We start from the raw sequence: 12,756 nt of genomic DNA on the forward strand, positions 1-12,756 counted from the left end.
CTACATATAATCCCACAGATGTTCAGATATCAAAGGATCGAGTCAGGACATTAGCTGTGTGTGTTGGTCAAGGGATGTACAAAACACAGGATAAAAGATCTTCCCCCAAATATTTGTCAGTTAAATCTATTGTTTATGCAAAATACTGAACTGGCTGTCCTCCAAGTTAGGTCTTTTTATCCACAGAACAGAAGCACAGTGAGTACTGATAATTTCCCCCATCATTAATGTGCTTTTACCGTGCTCTGAAGGACAACAGCAGCAGTGCAAGGGTCTAGCTTTGACCAGCTCAGCACAGGACCCCTCTTTTCCTAGGATTTGTGCTGACTTAATGGGACTCATGCGTGTGCTTGGGGATGCTTTCCGGACAGAAACAACTGGACACTTTGCCAAACCTGGGCTGGACTTGAGGCAAAGCTCCATCTCTGCTTTTTCATACATCTTCTCTAACTGGTTGCTGATAAAACAGTGCTGTGTTGCGCCGGGAAGCGCAACAGGCAGCAGTGCCATCACCTCATCCCATTTCCCCACTACCACCACCGTGGACACCAGCCTTGGCGTTGCTCAAGAAGACCCAGCAAACAGTCCCCACCAAATACTGCCTTCTCGGTGTCAGCACTTTTCCTGATTTCTCTGTCTTCCTGCCATAGGATGCTGTCTGGTTCTGGCACAGTCTCTTTTTGCACCACTTTCTATCCATCAAGCATGGCTTGCTCTCTTCGCCTGTATTCTTTGTTATGTTTCTTCTCCCTTCCCTTTATTTCTGTCCAGCCCTTCTGTCCCATTTGTATTGTAATTACTTATACCTTGAAGCCAAAACCCACCATGGCTGATATAGAAGTTTCCTTGCCCCCTACACTGACCTGGGTCTTCTTTTGGGATGGGAGAATGGGCTTGTCTTCAAGAGCAACTATTGCATCTAGAAGCCATGGACTCTAGCTCTGCCTCTGAATAAAACAGGAGACTTCAGCAAGCCATACTGCCTCTGCCTTGATTCCCCAGGGTGTACAAAAATGGGGCTTTACCTCACAGCAGCATTGTGAGAATTAATTAATGTTTATTAAACGCTTTTAGTACATAGGAGATGACCTGATCATGCTTATAGTATGTTTTCCAATAGTGTAATTCCATTGACATGCAAATCCCTTTTTACACTAGATTGAACATGTTCAGAATTAGGCAGAGAAATATCTCTAAAGAAAAGGAAGGTTCCTTGCAAAGAATTTAAATTAAATAATCGTTATTACCTTGTAATTTATGATCTGAACACAATCCCCTATTTTGGTAAATAAAGCTCAGATGATTTCTTGTGATGTGCACATTGCTAAAATTCAAATATTGTTGAACATATGTTGTTTTTCTGTTTAGCTGCCTTTTTTCTCTCCTTCAATCAAAGATACAAGCTTTTTCTAAGGAAATGTCAAGTGTTGAAAACAACACTGCATGTTTCCATCTGGACAAAGATATCGCTGTCTAATTTTTTTACTCGCCTTAGAAGCTGGTCGGAGGCACAGTACTGTTAGCTGAACTCAACTCTGTTTCTTAAGCTTGCATTATTAATTTTGCATCATGATAAGATATTTACTCAAAGAGGCAGCTCTTTCCTTTAAAAATGATGTTATTTGCAAGAATGACCACACGTTTTTTTCCCCCAAATGAAGTTATGCAAATCTGATCAACTAAAGTAAATGTTTCATAAAACCAATGACTGTTTAAATTGTGGGACTAAATTGTTTGTATATAAATATTACCTTTTATATTCCATTTGAGTTTTATGTAGATGAACACATTACTTTAATGACCTGCATTTACAGAGGGAGATGGGGAGAGTCTGACTCTGAAATCCTCAGCAGCCAGATGGCTGCCTTTTCTTGCATGAGATTAAAAGATGTTTCTCATTCACAGCCCTGCTTCGGAGGCAAATTAATATAGCCAGCTAAATTGCTTGTGTTTTTGGAATAAAATTTAAAGAGAACTTTTTAAAGCAATTGGTGTCACAGGTTCCTAGAGCAGATTGCTCTCCAGGTACAGCATGCTGGTTTTAAACATTCAGTAATTAATGGAAAGTATACCGTGTTAATTGACTGCTTCAGGAAAGGGAAATATAATGACTCCTTATTAATCATGAAAAGAGACATACAGCACGGAGGCACTGCAATAATTGCACTAACGGTTGAGAAATGTTAATTAATGAAAAGAACAATGATGTAAGAAATTAGCTACATAATGCTTGCTGCTGATGGAGATTGTGCTTTAAACACATTATTTAGCATGGCAGCCACTGGATGTTGCCTTAAATAGCAGGCACCTCTTACCCTTTTCTTCAGTCAGCTACAGAGTTCCAAATGCTGCTGGTGTTTCAGTTTTTAATGAGCCAAAATACGCTCTCTAAAACTACATTTTCCGAAGCATTTTCAGTTTGAACTCCTGAACTCAGAACTATTCAAACAGATTGACAGTGTTGCACTTACATAAAAATATTACCCAAGTGTAAGAGAGCATGTCAGTGTTTGTGCGAGGGGGAACACCTTGTTAGGTGGACTGAGCTAAATAGGTTTGCCAAGAAGATAACAGCATCATGACTTCTTTCCTCTTTACAATTTTTCCACTTTTTAACCAATTACCTGTCCCCTGAAGAATTTAGAGCATATTTGTGCCTAGCTAGACGTAAAAATTCATAGGCTATTAAAATGCAGAACAGTTCTGGCAACTAATCCAACATCAGTAGTACGGAGCTCACAGTCATTAACAGATTAAAGGCCCCAAGGTTTCCACCATCACTCTGTTGCACCTTTAAGACAGCAACAGAATGAGACGTACTCATCACTCTGAACACATTAGAGCAGGTCAAACTATTGTTTACAAATAAATTGCCTAAAAGTGTAACTATTTTTTTATTTTTCAGGATCAGGATTTGATTCTTATGGATGTCTTCATATCTGCATGCTCATTTGTGCAAGGAAATGTTAGCCTGTGAAGCTTTGGAAAATTATTCACAATTCTGTGGGAATTTTGGCCGCCTATGTCATTTATCATCTTGGCTGTGTGACTAGGGGATGGTACTAATATGTGACAAATAGTAAATACAGGTAGAATAAAGGAAGTTTTCATTTTAGCTCTACCACTTCAAGTGTAAAATTATAGATGCATAAAAAAATTTAAATTCTGCTAAAGACATGCTAAATGAACGTTCATCAAACACCAAATCCTTTTATAAAGAATAGCTCTCAACAAAAGGCCTCTGTTCACAATAACACAAGACACAAACATATCCCTTAACTCAGTGGTTTCACAGTAATCTAAAACCATCATAGAGGTGGAATCAGTCCATAGATGTATAATAACCCACCAGTGAAATGCTTCATGCATCATTGGACAGGGACAGGAATGGTTTCATCCCTCATCCAATCCATATGCTTGCCTTCACTGATTTTCCCAGGGCAGCTCTCTTGTGGCCATTCTTCCACCCATGTGTTTTATTGCTCCTGAATTTTTTTTCTAGATGGAACATCCTTGGGCTCCAAGGTGCTCTCCTCAGCTCCTTCATCGAACCCATGTACTTGCACAGCATCATTGTGGGAAGCCTCTACCACACTGGTCACCTTTCCCGGGTAATGAGCCATAGAATAGAAGACATTGGTCAGCTGCCAGCTTCTTACCGGCGCAATCAGCTGCTGCTCAGTGGTAAGCAAACACCTGCCTGCAAGACAAATGATCCCCTCTCCCATCACTAATTGTGCTGGTCACCAACAGGAATGTTTACTTGGTTGTAAGTAAACCATTATCTCATGCCTTCTTTTCTTCCTGCAGAGTACGAATTTGCAAATTGAAGAATCTGATGCATTTAGATCCAGTTCCTTTTTAATATGCGGTGACCACTAAAAGCATCAGTAGTGGATAGAAGCTGGTAGCAAAACACTGTACAAAGAATGCTCAGAGTGGAAAAAAGTGAATGACTAAGTAAAAGATCTCTAAAAACCAGGGACAAAGTTTTCAGTAAATATTAGGTTTAACTCTCTCTCATCCCACTCTTCCTCAGCCAGTGAACACACAAATGTATGGAGTGAGGAGAGCCAGCCCTCGCATCTCTGGCACCATGCGTGCAGCCCAGCCGCCCGTGCCCCTGCTCCTTTTTACCACTTGCTAGTCATAATGTTTGGAGCAAACAGCCATAAGAAAAGGGCTATTTGCCAATGCAGAAGACCATGCCTGCTCAGCAGACCACAGGGAGGTGGTGCTGCCACCAGACAAGGCTGCTGCCTGTCGTGTGAGCATCTCTGTGGTTTCCAGGTATTTCAGACTACTCTCACTGCCATCACTTCTCCTGCCCAGTCCCTGTTCCAGCTCCAGGCCTCTGGTCCTTCTCCATCCCCCTGACTCCCACTTCCTTAATCCCCAGTCAGGCAGCAGCTGTCCAGCCTCATCCCAGCAAAATCCCACAAAGTCTTGAATGCCTTCAGATGCTCATGAGGCATGTGGGTGCTAAGGGCCACCAGTTCTCCACAGGCTTAGCCTCTTACTTTACTCTTAGACTGACAATTGTTCCTCAGGAGGATTCTCTGACACACCAATACAATGTCAAGGTTACAGAGCTGGGAGGTCAGGATGTTTTAGTAGGAGTACCCCACTGACTTTCAAAGCCCTCTAGGTTCCTTAGTAAGGAGAGTGCTGCTTTATTCCTTATTTATTTCATGTTGTTGTTTTGTTTTTGTTTTAACATGTCCTGGTGACAAAATCAGTTTGGCTGAGACAGAAGTGATAGTTTAGCCACTGGGGAAATTCTCAGGTTCCGTGTGGTTTAGTACATCTGGCAAGTCTGATGTGCATGTATGTGTTATGAGGTGAGTAGGTCAGAAGGCTTATCCATATTTGAATAGCTTATCTCCATTTTTTAACTCTTCAGTGCAGCCATCCAAAGACTGCACTATGAAAGCATGCAGCAAACTCTGCTCCACATGCCTCCTCCATTCTATGTCCTCTCCTGTCCCTCCTGCCTTGGCCTGGCCAAGGCTTGTCTCAGCCCACCTCTGCCTTCCCACACCACATTATGGGAGGGAGAAAAGGACTCACAGCTGGTCAAGAAAAATCTCCTCATTTCCCAAACCTGGCTGTTATTTCAGCAGCACATCCCAGTCTGGTAGAAGCCTCTGCATCTCCCACTGGGGAAGCTGATCACGTCCTGTACCAGCCGTAATGCCTTGTAAGTAAGCCCACCCGTACATTAAAATCAAAATCACACCCACTTTCACTCTGTCTGTGGAATGTACAGGGAAACCCACCTGAACTGTTGAAAGGCTGAAAACACAATAAGGTATTTATAAAGAGATATAACCACAGAACAGCTCTTGCTTTGCTGGTATAGCCCTGCAGAGTAAAAGTAATAGATCATATTGGCTCAAGTGTTTATTTATATCCAAGGGTCATTGCCAGAGATTTCAAGGGAGATAGAAATGCATCAGAGGGATCCTTTTGTCACTTTAAATATCTGATTGTTTCATGGCTGTCTTCCTCCTTCCCAGAAACTTCTGTCTATAAAAGCATTTGCTTTGCTTTCAGTGGTGTTTGTGGGTTTTTTTCAGCCCAGGATAAGCAGTGGGAGGAATCTGTTTCTCTCTGTCTACACTGTTTTTGTCTCTAAAGCCATTATTTGTAATCTTCCCTCCGCCACATATCCCAGGGAGCCAATACTGCTTAAAACTTACATAGCTGAGGCTTATGCTATATTTCCCTTACCTGGAAAACTGTGCTGACAGCATATCCAGTGGCAGAGGAGATGGGCAGCTAGCAAACGCCATACCGTATGTGTTAAGAGGCCAAACCTCAACAATCTCAGCCAGGCAACTCCATCTCCCACACTTGTCTCGGGGATCAGGCCAGCCAGGGATTTCAAATTGCAGGAGTCCTTCAAATATAAGGATGCCAATTATTTTGTCACTTGATCATAGCATACAAACTTTTCAAAGGAGAGGAGAGTGTGTGATGAGATATCCTGAGATAACTCCTTGGCCCCACAGAAAAATAATCACTAAGGTTTTCTGCTCACACCAGTCCCAGCCAGGTGGAAATCCACTCATTCATTGGGATTAATCTTGAGTATATTTTTTAAAAGAAAGAAAAGCCCTATGTCATTTTTATTTCATGTTCTCTTAAGATTGAGGCCATTCTAAAGGGTATCTTGAAGAGGCATGAGGTTTTGCAAGGAGAGAGAGGAGAATGAGAACAGATTTCAGTTCATATCCCATGATACTCAAGTTCATATTGTTTGTACAAAGATTTTTCCTTCCACTTTCTACAGTCTCCTATTGTACTCTTTGTTGTGTTGGTTTTAAGGAGGACGATTTACATAAAGGAGAGAAAATTATCTAGATTATTTGGGTGTTCCTTTTCAAATAAAAACAGAACAATTATTTGTCAAAAGAAAAACATGAAGAAAGTGTTGAAGAAAGACCAAAAACAACAATCAGAGGAGATATCTAGGCTCTATATTTGCATGTCATGAGTATCATGTTTTTTCTTTTAAAGCCTCTTCTCTCACATTCAGAAAAAGATGTGAAAATATCATTATGTGTTACATAAACACATGTACTTATATGTGATATTTGGGAAGAGAAAACATGAAAGCCAAACTAGCATGGAGGGTTTCCCAGGCACTGGGGCAAGCCTCCAGCTCTCACAGTGGTCCACCCAGAGCAGAGAGAGGTGCCAGAGAGGCTGGGCAGGGTGTACAGCCCCCATTTGGTGGGCACCCACAGACTTCTCTGTCCTCCACGCAGCCTTTCCTTCATTTTCTCTGGTCAGTGTTTTCACATTTGTATTTATTTAGTGGCCTGTGGCAACTTTGCATGGCAGGGTATTTGCTGTTGTGTTTTTTGGCACTCAAGTCCTCTAAGCTTTTAGGTGCTATCTTGACAGAGAGCAGTGCATAGTGTCTAACAGCTGATTTTGATCTGTTTGCATCTTGTTCTGTATAGAGGCATTTGAATAACATCAGAGAACTATCTGATTTTCGAGCTCTCGGTTTATATCCTGTTGCCTAGGTGAACCAGAGTTTCAGTTGCAGACTGATCTGTTTTCTCAGGGGGAAAAGAAATTGAGAGAGGTATTAATACGATATGAATGTGTTTACAAATCCTGGGTGACATTATGACTTAGCTGTAATTCTCTTCTGTACACAGTAGCGAGTTCAGTCCCAGTGACTGAGATGACTTCTGAAATTCCAGCTTTGCCAGCGACACAAAGTGGTAATGCCATGTAATTTTTTCCCTTCAATGGCCACCTCTTTGTGCATGCTCATCTGGCTCTTGCAGCTCCCTCCCAACACAGAGGGGACAGGAGTGGATAGGGAGTATGTCCTCACTGACATTGCTTCGCACAATGCTGAGAGGTCCCAGGCAGGAGGTGCCTGCAGAGGCAGCATCTCTGCCACAACTGAGCCCGCACAGCCCTCTGCTTCTCCCATGGTCCCTCGCAGGGGCTTACCAAGCTTGGCATGTTTCACATGGTGATGAATGCTGCGTTCCCACCAGCTCCCATCTCCTTCCCACTCTGCCAGAGATCAGCAGATGCTCATAATGTGCACGTGTTCTGAAAATAAGATCCCTGAGCAAGGACAGGCACTTTGGAAAGGAGGGTCTTTGATCTTTCTTCTTTAATCTCCTCCTCTCTGAACAGCCCGTATCAGTTCTGCTCCCTCTCTGCAGAAGTTCTTTGAAACCCTTCAGCAAAAAACGCAAAGGACCTTTCTCTGTTACCCTCCACCCAGCAGCAATGAAAGCAGGTCCCATCAGGCTGTGCAAACCACGAGCTGTTGCTGGAGCTGTCGCAGGCAGGGGCTTTGGTGGGAGCTGCCATTTGAAACAGAGATCCAGCCCTGGCCTGTGCTGTGGTGGCTGTGCCAGGCAGCTCCTGCCCACCAGCACAGTCCCCACCTGCCTGCTCACCACGGCAGCTTTTGTTGTCCAGGTTTGCAAGCTAATGGCCCACACAGCCAATTAGTAGAGAGGGGCTCAACAGCTGAATCCAGACACACCATCCAATGCCCACCTTTCCAGCACATTCAAACTGCTTCAGGTTTCTTTGTCTTTCCAGCCTTGGAAGCTCCCAGTGTTGATTCTTTGCTCCCAAAAACACTAATGAGCAGGACAAGGCAGAGCTCACTTGGTTGCATTTATCCTGTTCTGGAAAATGATCCAACCACTTCCTTTATTCCCCTTATTTCCTTGCAAAGACTAATCCTTCCCTGGTTTCAGGTACAAGGAATAAGAAAGCAACAGAGAGTCATGGAAAGATTGAACTACACTATATGGTTAAGAAGAGACAGGAATTTACCTCGTTAAAAATAACTCTCTCATACACACACCCACACCTGACCTTGCAGCCCTGATCTGCATTTAGAGCCAAGGGGATCTGACCCTTGTAGACTGTGGACTCCAGCATGTGATTCAGATGTCCAAAATTTGCTATGCGAATGACACAAAGGTCATACAGTCACCCCAGATGACCGAAAACATCATCATTGTAGCTGTCCAAAATTAAATAAGGTGCATTCCACTTAAAGATGTCCAACATATTGCCACTAGGACACTAGCCCTTGAAGAGATTGTTGCACCCATACAGGGTAGGAATCTTGCAAGCAAGGTGGGGAGCAAGAGTTTCCTGTGTAGGTCTGCAGTGTCTACAAGGTCATTATTAACTTGGATCTAATAATCTCCCTGTGATGATGAAATGTATGTTTTGTATTTTCTTATCCCGTGTTTATACCGCCTGTGATCTAGACTTCCCGTCACAGCAAAGGCCCCAGCAGGTAAATATGCTGGACCATGGAAAGCTTACCTGGAGGAACTCATGGATAAAAGCACTTTGCTGCTTAACTCCTTGTAAAAAACAGTTATGCCATTAAAGCCTTTCCGAAAGATTTCACTCAGCAACTGTCACACTGCTGTCAACAGCACATGCTACATCTAATGGCTTTCCTTAGGCTAAAGAAAGGCTGCCTGCAAGGTGGAAAAAGATCTATAGGAATTGCTAAATTATGTCTCTCTAAGGTACTCAGCCTGGTAACATTTAACCAGAGGTGATAACAGCACACACAGTGCACAGTGCCAGCATGTTCATTCAAGAATGCCTGATGTTCCACAACAACTCACCATGTTAGCAGCCTCTGAAGGTTTCAGTGTTTAACTGGATGTTACTGGTGTCCTTCTCCCCTGCCAGGCATTAGCCACGCTGATGCTCGGCAGCCTGGAAAATCTCCCAGCTTCAGTGTGAACTGGATTGTGGGGAACACCGACTTGGAGGTTATCAATGCCACAACAGGGAAGAGGACCTGTGGGACTCCCTCACGGCTCTGCAAACACATGTTCTTCACTCGGTGGGCAAAGCTTCATGGAAAGGTAGGTCTAATGCACTGACAGGACACTGCCACCAGCACTAGGTAGGCTTGTCCTTTCCCCAGCATCGACCCTGTTTTAGCAATCTCATGATGAAGCTGCAGCCTTCACAGGTGTCCTGTGTCCCCCCTGATAATGCCTGGGAGAGGGTTAGGAGCTAAGTGCCCGTGGGATCAGCTATGGGAGATGAAAGCTGAGGTGGGTTCGGGGTGGGAGATAGGTGTTCTGGCTGTCATTGGCAACGGATCCGTGCTCAGATGAGCAATCAAAAGCCAAGAGAGTGTTAAGTGTTCATACAAGCACAACTGGGCAATCTTTTATGTATCTTACCCCAAGTATCCCTTTGACGCTAAGAGGAGTATTAAATCACTAAGTCTTAGAGACCTGAGGGAAATATTTCTCATTGCCTTGGAGACATCTATGCCACTTCATTGTGCCATGGGGGTTTAGACTCCCAACCTAAACAGATCCCACTCTCACCCAAGTTAGCTAAAGCAGGTGCTGTGGATTGCCCATTCCCCTCCTCTTCCCCACTCTCCCAGATCTGCCGAGGCATCCATACAGCTCTTAAGATGAGTGGCCAGGTGCTGAAGGCTCTCTGATTTCACTACACTCAGCAGCAGTACAATTTAATGGTATTAAAACTACAGGTTGTACTTAATTACAGTGGCCACCACCCCTCGACAGCCCTGCTTTCTCTAAGGAAAATAACCATGAACTCCCCTTATTTGAAATGGCAGTGAAGTCAACCTGCCCTCACACTTGTTACTTCCCACAGACGGGAAGCAGTGTCAGGACAGATGGATGGCCAAAAACATGGTGGAGCCTAGGGGTGCAGGACATGCAAAAAAGCTTGATGTGGAATAGGAAATTATCTTCTCATTATTCGTGGCTCTGGAATCACCATTTCTCCTCTTGCCTGACCCTTCAAGGAAGTGCTGGGGGAGAGAAGCACACAGATACCAAGGTGCGGAACACCACTTCCAGGAGGAGCAGCAGGGAACATGCGGTGTCTCCTCAGCCCACCTCCTTTCACCGATAGAATATTAATTTGCTATAAAGAGGCTTGTCAAGGCTTGTCAAGACTTGTCCCGCAGCCCATGCAGAGCTGGAGAAGACAAGGACAAGAAAAAAAAAATATTACGTGCCAAATCCTTTTACTTATTGGGAAATGGGTGGAAAAGAACCAGGCAGAGTGATGGTAGGGCAGTCTGGAGTCACTTCCACCAACAAAGTCTTTTGGGAAAGCAGGCGGGCAGGCAGGCTGGGGAGGTGTGAGGACAAGTTGTTTTGCTCTGCAGGAGAGCCCTGGGAAGGAGGCTGGTGAGACTGATTCCATCCCAGGCAGTATCATGACCTGTCCTAGAAGGGACCCTGAACCTTGGTGGGGAGCAGAAGGGACCAACATGGGCTTTATGCCCATGACTCAGCCACAGTTTGGTGGCACAGGTCCCAGCCTATGCATTGCACAGCAGGTGGCATGGGAAGGGGGGTGGGGATCAACTAATGGATTGATCCTCACAGGACCAAAACATGACGCAAGTTGGGCCCCAGGGCAGGCTATGGGGAGAAATATGGCCAGGAGAGCTGAACTGCACCTGGCTCCCACCAGGGATGGGGTTGCAGCGGGCAGGAGGGAGTAACTTGTGGCTGAGCAGGGCACTTTGCTTTTGACAATACAAAGCATTTGGTGATGTCATCAGTGTCCACCTCTAGAAACAAAGGGGCAGCTGGAGGGAAGCCACCACCGGTGAGGCTAGCTTGTGGCCCACTGACTCCTGGGCTGGCAGCATCACCCTCTTTCGCTGCTGGGCCAGTGCACCCCTGGCCAGAGCAGCCTTATAGTGCACTAGCACCACATGGACTGGAGCAGTTCATTTCAGGCTGCACATCCACCTGCTCCTTTAATCTGTCTTTCATCATCTCTCCTCTTTAGAGAGAAGGAAAAGAGTGCTGTTTGCTCATCAGGCCATGTTCTGAGGGTGCGTTGTCCTACAAGGGTGCTACTTCCTTCGCTTGCAAGCATTGGACTTTCACCCATCTGCTTGCTCTAAGGCATTTTCCAAGACCTCAGTTTCTTTCATATAATGTCAAAGCCTTACTGCTGGTTTGGCGCTGAGAAGACTTGGTCAGGTCAGAGGATGTCCTTTATTTAGTCCTTCTACAAAGCAAAAGGTGCACATGCTCCAGGTGAGGAGGGCAGTGGACATGTGGTGCTGTCTCCTGAGGCAGCTCCCAACAGGAGCTCCAGTGTCCTGACAAAGCACTCACTTTCCCGCACCAGCACGAATCCTGATGCTTGATTTCTGCTCTGTCCTGGGCAGCTTCTGCAGCGTTTCCAACAACAGCAGATTAAAGAGGAAAAAGGAGAGGGCATGGGAGGGGATGTTCTGTGTTTCTCGGCATTACTTGGAAGCACTGAGCTGCTCTACTTCCCAGGCTAAAGTGAGCACATTCTTTAAAGCTTCCCAGAAAGGATTTTTCCCTTTTTTTGTTCCTAAAAGTCATCTTACCTGGGAAGTAGGAGTTTGCATTTGTAAAACAAACCAAGGTTTGCCACGGCCTATGCCCACTCCAAAGCAAAGCTGTTTACCCTGCTCCTCTCCACAATGGCTCAAAACCATGTCACAGGCATTTATTGCTTCCCCGTATTTTTGTTGTTAAACCAAACGCAAACACACAAAGCACAGTGATAGTTTGTTTGTCGCTTATGAAATGTAGACAGGAAGATTATACAGCTACTGAAGCCTCCTGTTTCCTTTGGCTTGTTGGTTGCTTTTTTATTATTATTTTATTTTTTCCCCCCTTCCCTGTTTTGTGTTCTGCAGCTGAGCACACGAGTACCGAGCCATGGAGACATGCCATCCGTGTACAGCGAGGCAAAGCTGGTGGCTCAGACATACCAGTCTGTCAAGCAGCAGCTGTTTAAAGCATTTCAGAAAGCTGGTCTGGGCACCTGGGTGAAGAAACCCCCAGAGCAAGATCAGTTCCTACTAACTGTATAAATCACTTGACACCTCTGCCACACGACTGGATCAAATCAGCTGGAGAGAAGGCTAGGCAGGACGCGTGAGCCAAGAGAACTGAAGCAGTTTGAGATTTAATAGCAACCTCCACAGGAATATTTGCTTTTAATTCTGTATTGGAAATACATGAATAGAAATGCATCTGATGCACTGAACTCAACTTTAGAAAACTGCTTTTTCATTATCCCTTCCCAAGAATGTACCTGCCCAAATTATAATGCTACCCTCACAGAGATTCTGCTTTTCGTTGTTTATTGCTGTTGGTTATTCCTGATTTGAGGCATTAGTTGGCCACCTGCCTGATCCAAAATAGAGTTTGTTTTCCCTCACACAATCAGTGC

General features: G+C 44.6%; 1 protein-coding gene across 1 annotated transcript in view; it reads left to right on the forward strand.

Moving 5' to 3' along the window:
* ADARB2 (adenosine deaminase, RNA-specific, B2 (non-functional)) overlaps positions 1-12,394 on the forward strand; it is a gene marked incomplete at its 5' end in the record, with an annotated part of 106,483 nt that extends 94,089 nt beyond the window's left edge. Inside the window, 3 exons of the mRNA XM_010014088.1 lie at positions 3,503-3,684; positions 9,214-9,392; positions 12,218-12,394. Coding sequence (XP_010012390.1) covers positions 3,503-3,684; positions 9,214-9,392; positions 12,218-12,394 — 538 coding nt within the window. The remainder of the gene's footprint in view (positions 1-3,502; positions 3,685-9,213; positions 9,393-12,217) is intronic.
* Between the last annotated feature and the right edge of the window lie 362 nt (positions 12,395-12,756).

Source organism: Nestor notabilis, unplaced genomic scaffold (assembly GCF_000696875.1).
Source record: "Nestor notabilis isolate BGI_N333 unplaced genomic scaffold, ASM69687v1 scaffold630, whole genome shotgun sequence".
Classification (NCBI taxonomy): Eukaryota; Metazoa; Chordata; class Aves; order Psittaciformes; family Psittacidae; genus Nestor; species Nestor notabilis.